Here is a 21,484-nt window from a genome sequence, read left to right on the forward strand (position 1 = left end):
AAGGACTTGCTGCAGAATGTTAGAAATCAGGACCAGAGGTCTAGTTGAAGCAAAAACCTGACTACAACAAACCAGAAAACTGACTGAGGGATAGCAAAAAGTACAACCAAGCCAAGATGATCCATGAAGTAGAACAAGGGTTCCAAACACCTCAAACCAGCAGATAGTACAAACTAAATTGGGAGAACAAAGAGTGTCAGAACATTTTAAGAAAGTTACCTGAGGGCTAAACTGATGAGCTAAACCGTTCTAAAGGAAAGCCCAGAGGTCATCCCTGGCACAGGATGAAGTTGCCAAACAACTTTTAGCTGCTGTTTTACTGATTTTAGTTTAACACCTCAGGATCAAGCACCTTCAGCATATTTTAGGAGCCATTATTCATCACTCAGCTCCCACAATGATTTTTTGTGGATTATGCCATTTTGAATCTCTTTTAATCTGGTGGCAAAGTTGGTAGTGCTGTTGCCGTTCAGTAAGAAGGTTGCCAGACTGAATCCCACACTCTCTGTGCATGTGTGGGTTTTCTCCAGGTAATCCAGTTTCCTCCCACAGACCCTAAATTGTCTCTAGGTGTGAGTGAGAGAGTGACTGGTTGTTTGTCTCGTTTGTCTCTATGTGTCCCTGTGATGGACTGGAGACCTGTCCAGGCCAGGGTGTCCCCTGCCTCTCGCCCAGTGACTGCTGCGTATGGGCGCCAGTGACCCCTATGACCCGAAAAGGAAAAGGCGAGTAAAAGATGATGTATGGATGGAGACATCAGTTTGTTATACATTTTTAACTTCAGAACTATTGACTTTACTGTGAAAACCACAGAGATTTACTGCATGTTGACAAGGTTAGTCCCATAATTTATTACAAATAAACAGGAGACAGACAAAGACATGTGGTAGAAATTCAATTCAGTTTATTTATATTGTGCCAAGTCACAACAGAAGGCATGAAGATGTGGTTCTCTTAGGAATGAGATCATCAGAGGTACAGCACAGGTTGAACAACTGGGAGATAAAGTTAGAGAGACCAGACTGAGATGGTTTGGACATGTCCAGAGGAGGGACAGTGGGTGTATTGGTAGATGGATGTTAGAAATACAGCTGCCAGAAAAAAGACAAAGAGGAGATACATGGATGCAGTTACATGGAGGTAGTTGGAGTGAGGACAGAGGATGCAGAGGACAGAGATGGAGGAGGATGACTCGCTGTGGAGACCCTGAAGAGGGAAAAGAAGAACATGCAAGGTGCTGCTCAATGATTTTCCAGTTTACCGCCTTCACAGCGTTACTATCAAGGAGGGGCGTGGTCGCAACAAAACAGAGGAAGTGACGTAGTTTGATCCTCAGGCTCCTCTGGTTGAGAGGAGAGTGCTTTAAAGGGGGAGGTGACGTGATCACGCCGAAATAGGCTCGTGAAGGGAGGGGTGCAAACAAACAAACGTTTACTCATTTTCACCGTTAAGAGCTCTGTGGTCGAGGCGCAGCAGGTAATCTCTTGTTTATGTTTGTCTTTTCTCACAGAAACGCTGTGTTGGGTTTATCAACAACAGGCGAATGTTCTAGACATTTTATTTCGTTTGCCAGATTTTATGCTAATGAGGCACGGCTGCGCGTGTTCAAAAGAACAGGCGGATGTGTTCGTTTTCTCGCTAAAGCGACAGTTGGTTTACAAAACGCTGTAACAATGAGCTAACGTCTGATGCGAGTCCCTCAGATAATGGTGAAAGTTTGTGGTGATCAGTTTGTCTCCGGGAATGTTGATTCAGACATTTAAAGTGCGCGCGCAGCCTAAATTATCCAACGACACTTCGCCTTATTGTTACTTTCTGGAGTGAAGTAAACTCGATTAAACACGGCTCACGGTCAGAGCAAACTTAGCAGAAAAACGGTTTTATATTTTTTAGGTGTAAGCCCGTAGTAAGTAAATGAAGGTTGAATGGGAAAAAAAAAAAAAGCTAGTAAGTCCGAGAGCTCGCACGCGCCTTCTCATTCTGCGCTCGCGCTCATTTTCTGCTCAAACGAGTAAAACCAGACAGACATCATTTTTAACAAGAGTGAAACATCGGTAGGTGCACAACTACACCTTTTATATTGTTTTTTTTTTTTTACTCCTCCCAAACTGTGAAGAATCTAAATCTCCTTGTAAATATCCCAAGTATTTTAAGCAGGTGTGCGTATCGTTTAATTAGAGCCGAATTTTAGGTTCAACCTTTTTGTCCAGGTTTTGTATCCGTAGTGGCAAGTTGGATTTAGATCCAAGTGAAGGCATCTGGAAAAGTTTTGACAATGTCTCTGTTATTGATAGACCTTAATTTACAAACAAACTAAACTCATGATTTAAAATGTCTTACAGGAGTCTTCCAGTCAAGACAGACGGCTCAAAACACCATTAAATTAGTTTAAGCTAGTCTTTTTGTCTTGTTTAACATCCACATTACTTGTTAAAGGGATCTTTGACTGCTTTCACATACTTGCCTTAATATGTTATTTTTCTATTCCACTAAAAGTTGTTGTTTAGGACACATCCATCCATTATCTTTACCTGCTTCGACCTTTTGGGTCACGGTGGTCACTAGTGCACATGTCCAGCAGTCACTGTGTGAGAGGCGGGGGACACCCTGGACAAGTCTCCAGTCCATCACAGGGACACATGGAGACGAACGAGACAACCAACCATTCACTGTCTCACTCACACCTAGAGACAATTTAGAGTTACCAATCAGCCTAACATGCATGTTTTTGGTCTGTGGGAGGAAACCGGAGTAAACCCACGCATGCACAGAGAGAACATGCAAACTCCACCCAGAAAGGACCCGGTGACCTTCTCTCCGAGAGGCGGCAGCTCTACCAACTGAGCCACTGTGCCACCTTTGGGACACATGAAAATTCCAAATTACTTTAAAAATTATATATGATTTACATTTTTCACCCAAGGACAGCACCATTATTTCACCAGCGCAATGCATTTTGGGACGATGACGTACATGGGTATTAGTGGAGACTCAAACACAAGGAGTCAAAGCTAAACGGTTGTAATATGTGACAATAAAACATTTTCTATTAATGTAGTACCTTTGCACAGTATATAGGTTGAAACAATCAAATGTGACCAACTTGTTTTACAACAAGCTGGTCACATTTGATTTAATGTATCGTTTACATGGGCACAGTCCGATCACGACGAGCGTTTACATGCAGCAGACTTTTATTCAGAGTAGAAGTACTGACATGCACAGAGTGGTAAACTTTCCTTAAAAAAAAACACAGTAGAAGTTATACTTCTGGGATGAACGTGAACAAACCTGAGCGCCCAAAATGGACCCGCGACAGGTTTTAATGACGGCGGAGACGTTACTGCACTCCCTGACTGAGCTACAGGTAATACAGATCATTTTGAGCTCTTTCAAAGGTTCTCGCAGAAATGTTGTCGCTCACTGATCAGTTTTACTTCCCCGACATATTAACATGTAGCCAGGTGGAAATACGTGAGGTAGACATTGGTCGTACATACGCAGTCAGGTCAGTTTTCCACAATTGGAATAAAATGATCAGATTAAATGTTTACATGCACACCGTTCAGATTATGAATCGGCATAAACCACCCCCCACCCCTCATGCGGATTACAAATTAATTTGGCTTGAGCTGCTGAACCAACTCAGAATAATCTGAATGGGGCGTTTACATGTTATTTTTATTCCGAATGGCCGTTTAATCCGATTACGGTACTTGCGTCCATGTAAACATCTAGCTAGTTGAGTCACAAGGACTCATTTTGAAGAGAGACTTGTTTGGGAGCCCTTGGTGGGGGTTAAGGGTCTTGCTCAAAGTCCCAGAGTGGGGCTAGTGGGGGTAGAGGTGGGTGTGGGTGTTCCACCTTTTCCACCCACATTTTGATGTCAGCACGGGGCGTCGAACCGGCAACCTTCTGATCACAGGCACACCTTCTCCAATCTCTGCGCCACCACTCCCCTTATATAAACTTAAACTTAACAGAGTTTGCACTGGAGCAACTTGTCTGTCATTTATCCAGAATGCATTGCAACAAAAACATAATGGTGACGTCCGTGTGTCATTAATTTAAAAAAGTAAAAAACGAAACAGCCTACAACATTTTTATGGTCTTGCTTTTACAGCTGAAGTAATCGTTTATCAATTAAAGTCTGTTGTACCAACTAGACACAGATCCTTTTAAAAAATGCTGCTGTTTTTACTTGAAGCAAACACTAACTTGCAGACTCAGTTCTTGGTTTTGAAACAAAAACGACAAAGAAAATAGACCAAACTAACAAGAAGTCGGGCTGTAAAGCCTACACTCATTAAATGTTTGCAGCACTATTGAACTTTAAACTGCGTCTGTGTCTCTTCAGGGAACTCAACGTGACCTTATTCATGGAAAGTGTTGCTTCTTTAACAATACTCTCCTAAACACTAACGCAGCGTTTAAATTGTGTAATTGTACATTCCCTGATGAGATATCGTAAATAAAGTTTTTTACCAGACGTAACCAAGCGCATATAATTTTATAGTCAGAGTCAGAGTTTCTTTATTGTCATTCGCACCTCATGTGGTACATGTGGTGGAGCGAAATTATGTACACAGGGTCCCAGTTACATCCAACAATAAAATGTATAAGAAAAACAGTAATAACATCTAAGATATGAACTAAGAAAAACATCAACTAAATATAAACTAAGCACTCATAACATAAAACATTGAACATCAGCACAAACATGAACATGAGTCTGTGAGCAGATGTGCACGCATGAACACATCAACATTGAAACAGATCAGCAGCAACATGAAACAGATCAGCAGCAACATGATATGGTTTTTCACAGTGATTATTCTAGGTAGAGATTCATGAGTCTAACAGCCTCAGGGTAGAAGCTGTTCCTCAGTCTAGTGGTTCTACACTTAATGCTCCTCAACCTCCTGCCTGAGGGGAGTGGGGCAAAAAGTGTGTGTGCTGGGTGAGTGGGGTCCTTCATGATGCAGGTGGCCCTCTTCCCGCATCTAGAGGTGTAGATGTCTGTGATGGTGGGAGGCTGATTCCGACAGATTTCTGTGCAGCCTTCACCACTCTCTGCAAAGCTTTTCTTTCTGCAGCTGTGCAGCCTCCATGCCACACGTTGATGCTGGAGCACAGGATGCTCTCCACTGCACACCTGTAGAAGGAGGTGAGGACTGAGCTTCCCAGACCAGCTCGCCTCAGCCGTCTGAGGAAGTTGAGTCTCTGATGAACTTTCTTGATCAGGCTGGTGGTGTTGTTGCTCCAGCTGAGGTTGTCATTCATGTGTACACCCAAGTACTTGTAGCTGGAGACCACTTCCACCGCAGATCCTCTTATGTTCAGGGGGGTGTCGATGTTTTTGTTCCTTCTGAAGTCCACAATAGGACTGTTTATCCTGTATATACTGTGTATAGGACTGGTTTCTATGAATAAGTATTTTTAAAAGTTTTTTATCTTATCCTTTTTGTGCATTAAAAGACTAAAGCCTGAATTTTAGGATCACAGAATTTTTTTTTTTCTTGCTGCTGCAGGATACAAATTATTTGACAAGGGCTTTAGAGGAACAAGTTTTGAACAAATGCCCTGGTAAATAAAATGCAACACTTTAATAGAAGACATTTTTACAGTGTTGTGGCCTTTCAAGTCACGTGTCTTAAGGACCATCTTCACTGCCCCCCCTCATCAAGATGGAGGCGCTTCATTCTCTCATGCCTGCTCTCTCTGAGATGAGAGGCCAGTGCCATGTGGGATCATCTGTGAAAGGACGGATCTGGCAGGAGAACTGAGGCCCTTTCAGGGTTCTGTTGAAGCAGGGAGCAGAGAACCGAGGGGTGACGGGGGTGGGGGGTATCTGGTGTATGGAGAGAAATGAAGAGGGGAATGAGCTGTGTGCCAGACACTCCACGTTGTCAGTGTGTGTACTAACAGATTGATTTTCCCTTCTGCATTCACATCTTCTGTCATTAAATTAGCAACAAAACCATAATAGTAATGAGCGTTGCATTCTTTGAAGAAAGTTGTATTGCCTGCTAAGACTAAGATCATTGTGTGTTAAAAGAAATCACAGAGTTGGAGCTGTTTTCGTCAAACCTTAAAGAAAACATTTTGTGCAGTCTTATTCAGTTCTGTAAGATGGTACACCCAGTGTGTGTTGAAATGACTCCCAGCTCCCACTTCCAAGTTTTAGCTCGGTATCTGTAAAACAGAGTTGTAGTCATTTGTGTTTATCGACTGTAGTGGACCGAACCGACTCTGAATGTTAATCAGGTTTAGATGTTAGAATTGTTACTTTCTGCAAGTTTCATTACAATAGAACCAGTGGTCTGTGAGATACCACATGCACACACGTGCAACATTATCACCTGCCAGGAAAAGGCAAAGGCAGGTGATAACTTGGAATTTAGAAAATATTTTTTATTTTGTCATAAGTCTAAAATCTGTAGAGCTTTTTCATTTTTACCACTGCGTGGCCTATAGATGCAGCCCGCCCTGGTGCTCCTTTGATATAAAATGGTCTTCTTTTGCTCTTCCTAGATTCAGATCTTTAGTCCATATACAGAGTGGCATTATTAGAACTGCTAGGCAGGACTATTCAGCTGGCAGCCCAGGGGTCAAATCAGGCCCACAGGTTGGCCCACCAATGGGCTCATTTTTAAATAAAACTAAATTTTAAACCGTAAAAGAAACAAACTTAATGACAATAACTGCTGGCTGTCCGGCCCCTGAGCTCATGGTTTTCAGTAACCGTGGCCCATCTGATAATAGTTGAATAGCCCTGTGCTACAGGATTTCACTTCCTGCCTAGTCAAACAAATGCAGGATTTTTATAGGGATGTTTTGATCTTATTAAAGTGGGGGTAAAAAAAAGTGTTTTAAAATTAACAACAATAACATTTTAGCTATTGACTTGACATTGTTGAGTTATTTAGGCAAACGTCATGAGATTGTCTCATCTTGGAAGATGGTTTGTATTTGTTTACCTACACTGACTAAGGCCAGTCTAATGTAGATCATACATGTGACCTAAGCTTCCATGTAGTTTGTGGTGGATTGAATCAATGCTTCGTTTACATTGAGTATGTACCCACATTTCAAAATTGCAAATTGATTTGTATAGAAAACTACTGGAGTAAACATTTACAAACTGTACCATTTAAGATGATCTTTTTGGGTTTGATTTCCTACTATGGCTGTTGCCGATGCCAATATTGGGAGGGGGAGGTGACTGCCGATAACGGATATTATGGCTGAAAATTTTTTAGCTTTGTCCACCCCCAAGAATTTAAGAAAACAGTGAGTGGAGCGGGACTTGTTTATTTAGCGCAGCTGTTAGCAACCATGAAGCTAAGCTGATCAGATCCACACTATACGTAGTCCCACAGCAGGTTTACAAGTGGTGCGCTGGTTATTAAAAGTTGTCCTAATGATTGCACAATCATGTCTGGTTTCAGCATTTTGGGGGTGAAAATTAGAAGTGATTATATTGGCTGATAATGTGATCATTATCAGCCAATACTGATAGGTCCCCAAACGTCTATATCGGACTAAAATATCAGCCCTACCTATATATCGGTCAGGTTTTAGTTTAGACATATAGTCTGATGTAATAGGAATGTTAAATATTTGAAAAATGGTTGAGGACGTTTGGTAAAAATTGCCATGCCTGCTGTGGATCAGAAGCAGAATTAACTGTTTTTAGTGCTTCGGGATTTATTGTGACTGCAACATTCCTCTGCCAAGTTCAAATACCAAAGTGTCATCACACAAAAACTAATGAGCTGCCTCCTGGTTGTGGAAATTAAACTGTTGGATGTGCAATGATACAGCGGTGGTGGGATGCATCACAAACAATGATGAGTCCAGCTACAGGCAGGAGGCGGAACACCTGGAGAGCTGGTGCAAAGACAATAACCTTCACATCAATGTGAAGAAGACAAAGGAGATGATCGTGGACTTCAGAAGGAACAAAAACACCTACATCCCCCTGAACATAAGAGGATCTGCGGTGGAAGTGGTCTCCAGCTACAAGTACTTTGGTGTACACCTGAATGACAACCTCAGCTGGAGCAACAACACCACCAGCCTGATCAAGAAAGCTCATCAGAGACTCTACTTCCTCAGGCGGCTGAGACGAGCTGGTCTGGAAGCTCAGTCCTCACCTCCTTCTACAGGTGTGCAGTGGAGAGCATCCTGTGCTCCAGCATCGTGTGGCATGGAGGCTGCACAGCTGCAGAAAGAAAAGCTTTGCAGAGAGTGGTGAAGGCTGCACAGAAGTCTGTTGGAGTCAATCTCCCTACCATCACAGACATCTACACCTCCAGATGCAGGAAGAGAGCCACCTGCATCATGAAGGACCACACTCACCCAGCACACACACTTTTTGCCCCACTCCCCTCAGGAAGGAGGTTGAGGAGCATTAAGTGTAGAACCACAAGACTGAGGAACAGCTTCTACCCTGAAGCTGTTAGACATGAATCTCTAACTAGAATCACTGTGAAAAGTCACATCATGTTGCTGATGATCTGTTTCAATGTTGCTGCTGATCTGTTTTCATGTTGCTGCTGATCTGTTTCAATGTCGCTGCTGATCTGTTTCAATGTTGGTGTGTTCATGCGTGCTCATCTGCTTACACAGACTCGTGTTCAGGTTTGTGCTGATGTTCGACGTGATGTTATGTTATGAGTGCTTAGTGTATATTTAGCTGATGTTTTTCTTAGTTCATATCTTAGATGTTATCATTGTTTTTCTTTTATATTTTACTGTTTGCTGTAACTGGGACCCTGTGTACATAATTTTGCTCCACCACATGTACCACATGAGGTGCGAATGACAATAAAGAATCTCTGACTCTGATGTAAAAGGAACTAAAGTAATTTGCATTAATCTGTATTCTTTTGTAAATTACTAGTTCAAAAAAGCACCAATATTAATGTTTTGCATATTTGTCAACTTGTGTTTTCATAGAAATGGCGGAGGCTCACCAGGCTGTGGCGTTCCAGTTCACCATAACACCAGAGGGTATTGACCTGCAGCTGTCTTATCAGGCCCTGAACCAGATCTACCTCTCTGGAGTTAGATCCTGGAAGAAACGAGTCAGCCGCCTCAAGGTGAGGAAGGAAAGGGCACTGTGTCCACATCTTTAAATTTAAGTAACTCATGTTGGTTTTACACCATACAACTTTATGTATTTTTGAATGTATGATTTCTTTGTGTGGGACCCAGCAGTGATGGAGGTGATTATATTTTCAGACTGACTGTACATCTTTTTTTTGTGAACACATGTTCACAACACAACAAATTTTAGCTTAGTCTTTGTTAGTTACTTTTGCGTGAGGCCAGTTTTCACTCATGTTCTTGTAGATGAACAGATGCTTAGATATATTCATACATTAAAACGGGTTCACTCATCTTTCTGGACTGGATAAAACGTGCATTGAATTTAACAGAAATGTGGACGTGAGACGTTAATTATCTTTGACCCATCAAAATGAATGCGGTCATTTATTTTACAGAATCAAAGTTTAACATCAAACATTTACATTAATTTGGCAGAATATGAAAACAACAACATAATTAACCAGTTTTACAACCAGGAAACCATACGGCCATGGTTTTCCGTTGCTTCACCACAGACATTAATGAAAACATCTGGATTAATTTTCTAGCAGAAAGGAGAGTTTAAAGATGGAAAATTGAGATTTATCTTACAGAGAGATGTGTGAGGGAATTTATCTGTTTTAACCAGAACGTGCACGCTCCTTCGGAACTCAGCTTGTCCCAAACAGTACACTTTTGGTGAAGGTCGACTTTTACCTTTTCTGAAGATAGATCAGTTCCGGCGTGGAGTCTCACTTCCAACCACTGTTCAGCGTCTCAGTGAGAACAGCCAAATACCTAGAGAGCCGTGCGAGGTTATCCAAACAGAAGTTATAATTCCCAAAATCATCTCTGGTTCAGCTTGTTTGGTTTAGCAGCATCCATGAATGCCTGCGGTTGCATTCACGGACTCCCAAAACTCTCTGCACTCTGGATTCCAAAACTCTTGAACTCTACTGGAACTCTACTGTTGAACTGGGAAGTTGCCACATTTAAACGGGCTATACTTCCGGTTCATTTGAGAGCTTTTTGATTGGTGGATGGACCAGAACAGAGGTGTGGTTTGTGATGTAAGGTGTTATGGAAAGTCAAGGATTGTTTAAGAACAGACAGAAAGATATCATGGAAAAACCAGACTTCGTGGTGCCACCTCTCCTGTATCTTGCTGTAAAAGTTAAACATGACATTTCTTTTCAGTAAACTTTCTAGTTGACCGAAGCTTGAACTTTAACACCCTTACAACTTTGCTCACTTTCAAAGCAGACGATCAAGAAATTGAATCATTACTCTGTAATGTAATCTAACTTGATTTCACTTTGAATTGAGGACTAAAAATCATTACTACTGTTTAAGTAAATAAAAATGAGTAGTTCACTTCAACATGTAAACATTGTTTGAACTAACACAATTTGATTATCAAACATTTGTAAAATAGTAATGATCATAGAGAATTGTCTTTTCCACTTGATTAATTCAAGAAAGAAAGTCTCAGGATGGGTCAAACTGTATTTCTGGATTCAAATCAATGAAATGACAGTTTCTGTCCATCTGGTCAGTTTTGACATCAGGCTTAGTCCACTACATTCTTCTTTTTTTTGTATTACAGCGGCTGTAAGAGAGACATCAGTGTTTAGCTTCAACTACTCAATATCAAAGACCGAATCTGACAAATGGCTGTTTCTTAAGGTTGAAAAACTTTGACTATGGCTACGTTTACATTAGTGCCCAACCGGTCTAGAAATTTTGACTATCACCAATACTGATATTGGGTGGGGAAGGCACCCGCTAATAAGTGATATATCCATCCATCCATTTTCTTCTGCTTATCCGGGGTTGGGTCGCTGGGGTAGCAGCCTAAGTAGGGAAGCCCAGACTTCCCTCTCCCCAGCCACTTGGGCCAGCTCCTCCGGGAGAATCCCGAGGCGTTCCCAGGCTAGCCGAGAAACATAGTCCCTCCAGCGTGTCCTGGGTCTTCCTCTGGGTCTCCTCCCGGTGGGACGTGTCCGGAACACCTCACCAGGGAGGCGTCCAGGAGGCATCCTAAACAGATGCCCGAACCACCTCAACTGGCTCCTCTCGACGTGGAGAAGCAGCGGCTCTACTCCGAGTCCCTCCCGGATGATCGAGCTTCTCACCCTATCTCTAAGGGAGAGCCCAGACACCCTGCAGAGAAAACTCATTTCGGCCGCTTGTATCAGAGATCTCGTTCTTTCGGTCACAACCCAAAGCTCATGACCATAGATAAGGGTAGGAGCGTAGATCGATCGGTCAATTGAGAGCTTCACCTTTTGACTCAGCTCTCTATTCACCACAACAGACCTGTAAAGTGCCCGCTTCACTGCAGACGCTGCATCTATCCGCCTATCGATCTCGCGCTCCATTTTTCCCTCATTCGTGAACAAGATCCCAAGATATTTGAACTTCTCTACTTGGGGCAGGACCTCCACCCTGACCCGGAGAGGGCACTCTACCCTTTTCCGGCTCAAGACCATGGCCTCGGATTTGGAGGAACTGATCTTCATCCCGTCCATGTCGCACTCGGCTGCAAACCGCTCCAGCGAATGCTGTAGATCACGATCTGATGAAGCCAATAGGACCACATCATCTGCAAAAAGCAGGGATGCAATCCTAAGGCCACCAAAACGGATCCCCTCAACACCTTGGCTGCGCCTAGAAATTCTGTCCATAAGTTATGAACAGAATCGTGACAAAGGGCAACCTTGGAAGAGTTCAACTCTCACCGGGAGCAAGCCCGACTTACTGCCGGCAATGCAGACCAGGCTCTGACACCGGTCATACAGGGACCTAACAGCCCATATCAAAGGACCCGGTACCCCATCCTCCCAGAGTACCCCCCACAGGGTTCCCCGAGGGAACACCTTCTCCAAGTCCACAAAGCACATGTAGACCGGTTGGGCAAACTCTCATGCACCCTCCAGGACCCTGCTGAGAGTGTAGAGCTGGTCCAGTGTTCCTCGACCAGGACGAAAACTGCACTGCTCCTCCTGAATCCGAGGTTCGACTCTCCGATGAACCCTCCTCCCCAGAACCCCCGAATAGACCTTACCAGGGAGGCTTAAGAGCGTGATCCCCCTGTAGTTGGAACACACTCTACGGTCCCCTTTTTGAATGGGGTGACCACCACCACCCCGGTCTGCCAATCCAGGGGAACTTCCCCCAATGTCCACGCAATATTAGTCACGTAAGCCAACACAACCCTATAACATCCAGAGCCTTAAGGAACCCCGGGCGACTCTCTGGGGCCTTGCCACCGAGGAGGTTTTTAACCACCTCGGTGACCTCGGCACCAGAGATTAGAAGGCCCGACCCAGAGTCCCCAGGCTCCGCTTCCTCAGTGGAAGGTGTGCCGGTGGGATTGAGGAGGTCTTCAAAGCATTCTGCCCCTCCGACCCACGATATCCCGAGTTGAGGTCAGCAGCACACCACCCCCACTATAAACAGTGTTGGTGGCGTACCATTTTCCCCCCACCCAAGACGCCGGATGGTGGACCAGAATCGCCTCGGAAGCCATGCGGAAGTCATTCTCCATGGTCTCTCTGAACTCCTCCCATGCCTGAGTTTTTGCCTCAACGACCAACCGAGCCACATGTCTCTTAGACTGCCGGTACCCATCAACTGTTTCTGGGGTCCCACAGGCCAAAAAGGCCCGATAGGACTCCTTCTTCAGCCTGACGGCATCCCTCACTGTCGGTGTCCACGATCGTGTTCGAGGGTTGCCGCCGCGACAGGCACTGACAACCTTGCGGCTGCAGCTCCTGTAAGCCGCCTCAACAATAGAGGCACGGAACATGGCCCACTCGGACTCAATGTCCCCCACCTTACCCAGAACATGTTCGAAGTTCTCCCGGAAGTGGGAGTTAAAGCTCCGTCTCACAGGAAACTCTGCCAGACGTTCCCAGCAAACCCTCACAATACATTTGGCCTGCCAGGTCTGACCGGCGTCCTCCCCCACCATCGGAGCCAACTCACTAGGGCTGCAACTAACGATTATTTCAATAATCGATTCATCGGTCTATTTATTTTTTCGATTAATCGATGGATCGGCAAAAAACCCCACAACGTTTTAATTTCCACCCCTTTATTCCAAAATTGAACATTTGACTGACATAGCAATTCACACAAAAAACAGGTTGCTATTTTACTATTCTGTTAGTAAAATATTGAATAATAAAAAATAAAAGTTAGTCAAATAGCTTAAAAAAATAAATGTACACAAAAATATATACAAATGTATCTTTATACCTGCACAATATGTAGCTACTTTGTAAAATGTGTCATTGAGGGAAGAGTGTAACCTGGATTAAAAGTGTGGATCATTGTAACCTGGATTAAAAGTGTGGATTATTGTAGTGAAGCCTTCGTTTTCAACCATCGACGGAGGCCTCATGTCAGTGACGATCATTTAAGGATGTTATCAGTGAAGACAGCTGCTGCTGTGGTGTCCATGATGTCTGTCCATCATGAAGGATGTTGTTGTTTGTTGTTGTTTTCTGGAATGAGACAGTAAATATGTATTATATCATAATTTACAGCAACTCAAGAAATGCCTTGTTTCACTTACAGCGTTAGGTTCAGGCCAAAGTAGCTAAAAGAGCAATTAAACACACAAACGCACGCACGCACACACGTATATAAAATACTTAATTACACACATTTGAGTAGATGTAATAAATTACTTTAATTCCTGTTTAAATGCAATTCATCCTGCCATACGTGCAGTGTCTTCAGACTTTGCCAACAAATTAAAAGTTGAAGCTTAATCATTAAATTATTATCTTTGTGTTAGATTTATTTATAAATCACATTTAAACACTGTTTGTTCCAATTAAATTAAATAAAAAGTAACACACACGTTCTCTATCACCGTCATTAATCAGCAAACAAACAAACAAACAGCAGCTTCAGCTACAGACAGACTGACGTTACGTTTTCTCTCTTGAAACAGAACAATGTGTTAAATTGTAGAGACTCACCTGCAACACGAGTTGGGAGTGAGACATGTTGTATCTGCTGCAGCTCGTGACTCCGTTTTATCTCCGTGGTTCTCTCGTGTCGTGCCGGTGATTTTCAAAGCGGCATGTTTCTTATGTTTTATCTTTGTGAAGTTCTCCCACTCTTTGAAGGACTTGGGTCGAACAGTTTTCGCTGCGTCGGTCATTTGTAAAATTTACTTAAATTTCCTTTGAAAACAGCCCCTGCTCTGCTCCCCCCTCGCTCTGTTCAACTCGCGCTGCAGTTTTTTTTTTTTTTTCAAACTTTATTCAGTCAGTCAGCATTGACAATGAACTGCCCGTGAACAAAACGAAACGGCTCCGCAGCGCTGTGAAAGATGCATAATCGCGCGACACAACGAATCGATAACGAAATTCGTTGCCAACGCTTTTAGTCATCGATTTTTATCGATTTTTATTGATTCGTTGTTGCAGCCCTACAACTCACCACCAGGTAGTGATCAGTGGACAGCTCCACCCCTCTCTTCAGTGTCCAAGACATTTGGCCGCAGATGAGACGACAACAAAGTCGATCATCGAACTGCGGCCTAGGGTGTTCTTGTGCCAAGAGCACATATGGACACCCTTATACTTGAATATGGTATTTGTTATGGACAATCCATGACGAGCACAGAAGTCCAACAACGGAACACCACTCGGGTTCAGATCGGGGGGGGGGCGTTCCTCCCAATCACACCCCTCCAGGTCTCTCCGTCATTGCCCACGTGAGAATTGAAGTCCCCCAGCAGATCAAGGGAGTCCCCAGAAGATGCACTTTCCAGTACACCCCCCCCCCCCCCCCCCCCAAGGACTCCAAAAAGGGTGGATAATCTGAACTGCCGTTTGGTGCATAAGCACAAACAGTCAGAACCCGTCGCCCCACGTGTAGGCAGAGGGAGGCCACCCTCTCATTCACCGGGGTGAACCCCAACACACAGGTTCCAAGATGGGGGGCAATAAGTATGCCCACTCCTGCTCGGCACCTCTCACCAGGGGCAACTCTAGAGTGGAAGAGTGTCCAACCCCTCTCAAGGAAACTTGTTCCAGAGCCATGCGTAGAGGCGAATCCGACTATTTCTAGCCGGAACCTCTCAACCTCACACACCAGCTCAGGCTCCTTCCCCACCAGTGAGGTGACATTCCACGTCCCAATAGCCAGCTTCTGTAGCAGAGGATCAGATCGCCAAGGTCCCCGCCTTCGTCCACCACCCATCCCAAATTGCACCCGACCCCTTTGGCCCCTCCCACAGGTGGTGAGCCCATGGGATATCTGAGATAATGACTGAAAATTTTTTAGCTTTGTCCACCCCCAAGAATCTAAAAACTTTGAGTGGAGCGAGGCTTGTTTATTTAACACAGCTGCTAGCACCCATGAATCTAAGCTCATCAGATCCAGGCTATACATAGTCCCACACTCGGGGCTTACTTTGTAAACTGATTGTTGACAGAATGCAGATAGCAGGTGGGGGGTCTGGGGATCTTTTCTCCGAAATTTTTGAATAAAGTAGATGCGATTTCCTGCATTTTGGTGTATTTTTACGGGTTATTAAACATCTACATTTACCTAAATTTGTAAACACTCTGCGTCTGTCAAGCATTCTTGCCCTCCCTTACTTGACAGAACAGTCAGTCTCGGAACTGAGCCCGACATTGTCCCTGCTCGTTGTTGTCCGACTCCACATGTGAAACCTCCAGGTGGCTGTCTGTGACTGCCTTTGGGCTCCTCCTGCCTGGTTAGCTCGTCACTCACCCACACCACTCTTTTAGGAGTGTAGATTTTTGTTTTTTAGGGCTAGAGGCAGAAATGCTTCACTTGAAGGGGCAGATGATTGTATGTGATATTAAGAAGTCGTGTTGTTGTCTGTTGTTTAAAATTAGTGTTTACAACTTGTGCATTGGTCATAAAAACAGTCTTCCTAACGTGCTTTCACATTTTCTATCCCCTACTATTCACCATAAAGTTATCAAGTGTGTTACATAAATATAAATTAAACAAAGAAACGCCCCTCCTGTTCATTCAAGGATTCAAGTTTTTTTTATTATTTTTTTTATTGTCATACCAGATCACATTTGTAGGTTTGTGGAAAGAAAATCGGACTCAGGTCCCAGATTAAGGAGTCGTAACGATTAACAAATAAATAAATAAATGCAAAAGAGTACAAATGTATATAATAAATAAAGTTTAAAAAATGTAAGATGAAGCTGAATTAAGTGCAGCTTAAGTTCAGCAGTCTGACAGCTGCAGGAAAGAAACTGTTTCTGAGCCTTGTGGTCTTGCTCTGAATGCTCCTCGGCTGCCTGCTTGAGGAGAGGGGCTGGAACAGACTGTGCAGGATGAGTGGAGTCCTTCAAGATGTGGAGTGCCTTCCTACTGCATCGTGAAGTGTAGAGGTCCGAGGTGGTGGGAAGGCTGCTCCCCACAGTGTTCTGTGCAGTCTTAACCTCCCTCTGCAGAGCCATCCTCTCAGCAGCAGTGCAGCTTTCGTGCCACACAGTGATGCAGGTACAGCAAATGCTGTCCACCACACAGTGATAGAAGCTCCTCAGGACCGAGCTTCCAAGTCCAGCTCTCTTCAGCTTCCTAAGGAAGAAGAGACGCTGGTGGGCCTTCTTGACCAGACGGGAAGTTTTGACTCTCTAGGTGAGGTCACTGGATATATGCACCCCCAGATATCTATAGCAGGAGACCACCTCCACAACTGCTCATCCGATGTAGAGAAGGATGAAGAGGATCCTCGTCCCTTCTGAAATCCACCACCATCTCCTTGGTCGTCTTCACATTGATGCAGAGATTATTGTCACTGCACCATGTGTTCCACCTCCTCTCTGTATTTGGACTCATCATTGTTGGTCGTCCCACTACTGCCGTGTCGTCCGCAAACTTCATTATATGTCAGCTGGGGTGTCTAGCCGAGCAGTCATATGCCAGCAGAGTGAACAGGAGGGGGTTCAGTACGCTGTCCTAGGGCGAGCCAGTGCTAATGGTGATGGAGGAGGAGACGGTGTTGTGGATATTGACAGTCTGAGATCTGTTGGTCAGGAAGTCCAGAATCCAGTTCCCTAGTGTGGGACTCGGTCCAAGAAAGGAGAGCTTCTGCTCCAAGGTCTGCGGGATATTGGTGTTGAAGGCCAATGATAAATTCAGAAAGAGCAGATGGATGTAAGAATTTCTGCTCTCCAGGTGGTTAATGGCTGTGTGGACCACCGATGAGATGACGTCAGCAGTGGAGCAGTTCCTTCTGTAGGCATACTTCTAGAGTTCTAGAATTGCACCGCTCAAGGTGGCTTCATGTTGGAGCAGCTCTGTTACTTTCATTTTGAGATTTTGCTTTTGGAAACTTTAATTCCTCTTTTTCTGGATGTAAATCACATTTTTTGGATGATCGTTTCCTCTGGTATCGGATGCTGTGCAGCTGGAAGGATTTTTACTGAAACTTTTTTAGTTTTGGACATTTATGATGCGTAACCCTGGCAACAAGGCCGTTTTCTACAACCAACAGCAGCTGATTAATCTCTCAAAAGCTCAAATAATATCTAAACTACAGCCCCAAACCTCAGATGAGTTGAAAAGGATGTTCTGTGGACGCATTCTCATCTACCTGCCAGCTGTGCTCGAGTGTCTGACCACTGAGATCCTGGAACTAGCAGGAAACACTGCTCATGACAGCGGAAGGACAGAATTGTCCCTCGGCACCTACAGTTGGCTGTCCGCAGCAACAAGGAGCTCGGCAGACTGCTGGGAGGAGTGGCCATCGCTCTGGGAGGAGTTCTGCCCAACATTTAGGCGGTCTTACAGCCCGGCGTTACCGAGAGGCCAGCCAAGTCTGGGTGGACGGATCGGATGGCATCTGCAGCCAGTTTCTTAGGATCCACTGTGGAATGGACCTTTACAAGAAATTTTTTCTGCCTACAGCCATCAGCATCTATAACATCTCTAAATGAAATGAGGATAACGAGTTACAATGACAAATAATTTCCCTTTGGGATTAATAAAGTATTTTTGAATTGAATTGAATTGAATACTGATGTGGGTCCACAGTGAAGTGGGAGTCCCTGATGTAGGTCATGACCACCCTCTTGAAGCACTTCATGACTACCGATGTTAAGGCTATAGGTTGTGGTCATTCAGGCCTGTCACTGTGGAGCAGGTGGAAACAACTGTCATTGACAGTGAGGTGTTGAAGATCTCTGCCATCACCTCAGACATCTGGTATGCACAGTCCTTCAGTAATCACCCTAGGATGGCCTGCAGCCTTACGGGGATTGATTCCCTGGAGGGTCTTCCTCATATCTGCTGTGGTCACACAGAGGGGTGTGTCACTGGGTGGTGGTATAAGTCTGGTGCTGGGGTGGGGTGTTGAGAACCTCAAAGCGAGCATAGAACTTATTGAGTACATCTGGTAATGAGGGGTCCCTTGGGCATTATGCATCCCTGATGTTGTAGTTTTTAATGCACTGGATGCCCTTCCACATGCACCGGGGGTCATTGGTGATGAAGTAACCCTGAATTTTATGGGTGTATGTGGCTTTGGCCCTTGCAATGCCTGCAGTCAGTCTTTTTCTCTCCTCAAAGTGCTGATGATGCCTCACTTGTTCTGAATGCAGCATCACTAGCTTTCAGCAGAACTCTCACCTCAGCATTCAGCCAGGGTTTCTGATTCGTATAACAGGTTACTGTCCTGGTGGTGATGACATTATCAGCAAACTTGGAGATGAAGCCAAGAACAGAGGTGTATTCCTCTAGATCCACCTCGCCCTCATATGTATCCGCCTTTCTGAAGACCTGCCAATCCCTGCCCTGAAAACAGTCCTGGAGCACAGAGTCTACATTCCTGGACCACACGACTCTTCTTTGTTGGCCTAATCTGTCTCATCAGCGGACAATGTGCTAGTACCGGTAGGATTGAGATGTGGTCGGAGAGGCCAAGATGGGGGCGAGGAAGAGCTCTGTACGCTCCGCAAATGTTGGTGTACACATAGTCCAGAGTGTTGTCTCTCCGCGTAGGAAAAGTGACATGCTGGTAAAAACTGGGCAGAGGGTCCATCAGTTTCATGTGGTTAAAGTCCCCCGAAACCACGTAAAATGCCTCTGGGTGCTTTATTTGCAATGAGCTAATGATGCTTTGTTAGCAATAGCACCCGGCGGGATGCAAACAATGGTGACAAACACTGCAGTAAACTCCTGTGGCAGATAATATGGCAGACATTTCACAGTAATATATTCTATTGCTTCAGAGCAGTAGCTTTTTACCAGTCCACAGATCGTACACCAATCTTCATTCACGAACATACAGAATCCCCACCCCCACCGTGTTTTACCCGACCGATGGTCGCGGTCCGCTCAGAATAACTGAAGACCGTTGATCTGGAAAGCTGAGTCTGGCATGTTGTTAAGCCAGGTTTCCGTTAGGCAAAGAACAGCACAGTTCTTCATCTCTGTAGAAACACTCATCCTCAGATGTAACAAGTCCATTTTGTTATCCAGTGAGCGAACATTAGCCAGAAAGAGTAGGAATCTATGGCCTTCCAGCCTTTAGCTGGGCCAGCACCCCCACCCGCTTCCCCCTCTTCTGTTTCCGGGCACATCATTTCCTCTTGATCGTTGCTCCTCGCACTTTGCTGCGCCATTTCGTTGTCCTCAGGAGCCGCTGTCTGCCAAGTGCAGATTTCAGCCTCGGTGATATATTAATAACCAAACCGTCTCTGATGGCTATCAATTCGGTTGAGCTGTACTTGAGCCATGAATTTACCACTGAACTAGTGCCTAAAACAGCCTCAGAGCAATTAAAATGAGGCTTAATCCCGGGAGCATGAAAAGCCGCTGCACTTCTGTGCACCGCCATAGCATTGTTTAAACAGTTGCATATGGTGAAGGTCTAATTAGTATTGACCGCAACAGCGTTTTTTTCCTTTGCAGAGAAGTAAATATTTCAGACAAAGCATGGACTTTGTTGATTTCAGACAAACATAACATTACTAACACTGATACAGGTCCTTCTAAAAAAATTAGCATATTGTGATAAAGGTCATTATTTTCCATAATGTAATGATAAAAATGAAACTTTAATATATTTCAGATTCATTGCACACCAACTGAAATATTTCAGGTCTTTAATTGTTTTAATACTGATGATTATGGCATACAGCTCATGAAAACCCAAAATGCCTGTCCCCCAAAATTAGCATATTTCATCCCACCAATGAAAGACAAGTATTTTTAATACAAAAAACGCCAACCTTCAAATAATCATGTTCAGTTATGCACTCAATACTTGGTCGGGAATCCTTTTGCATGAATGACTGCTTCAATGCGGCGTGGCATGGAAGCAATCAGCCTGTGGCACTGCTGAGGTGTTATGGAGGCCCAGGACGCTTCGATAGCGGCCTTAAGTTCATCCAGAGTGTTGGGTCTTGCGTCTCTCAACTTTCTCTTCACAATATCCCACAGGTTCTCTATGGGGTTCAGGTCAGGAGAGTTGGCAGGCCAATTGAGCACAGTAATACCATGGTCAGTAAACCATTTACCAGTGGTTTTGGCACTGTGAGCAGGTGCCAGGTCGTGCTGAAAAATGAAATCTTCATCTCCATAAAGCTTTTCAGCAGATGGAAGCATGAAGAGCTCCAAAATCTCCTGATAGCTAGCTGCATTGACCCTGCCCTTGATAAAACACAGTGGACCAACCCCAGCAGCTGACATGGCACCCCAGACCATCACTGACTGTGGGTGTTTCACACTGGACTTCTGGCATTTTGGCATTTCCTTCTCCCCAGTCTTCCTCCAAACTCTGGCATCTTGATTTCCGAATGACATGCAAAATTTGCTTTCATCCGAAAAAAGTACTTTGGACCACAGAGCAACAGTCCAATGCTGCTTCTCTGTAGCCCAGGTCAGGCGCTTCTGCCACTGTTTCTGGTTCAAAAGTGGCTTGACCTGGGGAATGCGGCACCTGTAGCCCATTTCCTGCACACGCCTGTGCACAGTGGCTCTGGATGTTTCTACTCCAGACTCAGTCCACTGCTTCTGCAGGTCCCCCAAGGTCTGAAATCGGCCCTTCTCCACAATCCTCCTCAGGGTCCGGTCACCTCTTCTCGTTGTGCAGCGTTTTCTGCCACACTTTTCCCTTCCCACAGACTTCCCACTGAGGTGCCTTGATACAGCACTCTGGGAACAGCCTATTGGTTCAGCAATTTCTTTGTGTCTTACCTTCTTGCTTGAGGGTGTCAATGATGGCCTTCTGGACAGCAGTCAGGTCGGCAGTCTTACCCATGATTGTGGTTTTGAGTAATGAACAAGGCTGGGAGTTTTTAAAAGCCTCAGGAATTTTTTGCAGGTGTTTAGAGTTACGTCGTTGATTCAGATGGTTAGGTTAATAGCT

At 44.5% G+C, this 21,484-nt stretch overlaps 1 protein-coding gene across 1 annotated transcript in view; it reads left to right on the forward strand.

Annotated features, from left to right (window-relative positions):
- Positions 1-1,333: 1,333 nt before the first annotated feature.
- Positions 1,334-21,484, forward strand: part of LOC119421467 (carnitine O-palmitoyltransferase 1, liver isoform) — a gene marked incomplete in the record, with an annotated part of 41,247 nt that continues 21,096 nt past the window's right edge. Inside the window, 2 exon segments of the mRNA XM_037688819.1 lie at positions 1,334-1,476; positions 8,965-9,107. Of these exon segments, the coding sequence (XP_037544747.1) occupies positions 8,967-9,107 (141 nt within the window).

Source organism: Nematolebias whitei, chromosome 15, assembly GCF_014905685.2.
Source record: "Nematolebias whitei isolate Nwh7 chromosome 15, NemWhi1, whole genome shotgun sequence".
NCBI classification, from domain to species: domain Eukaryota; kingdom Metazoa; phylum Chordata; class Actinopteri; order Cyprinodontiformes; family Rivulidae; genus Nematolebias; species Nematolebias whitei.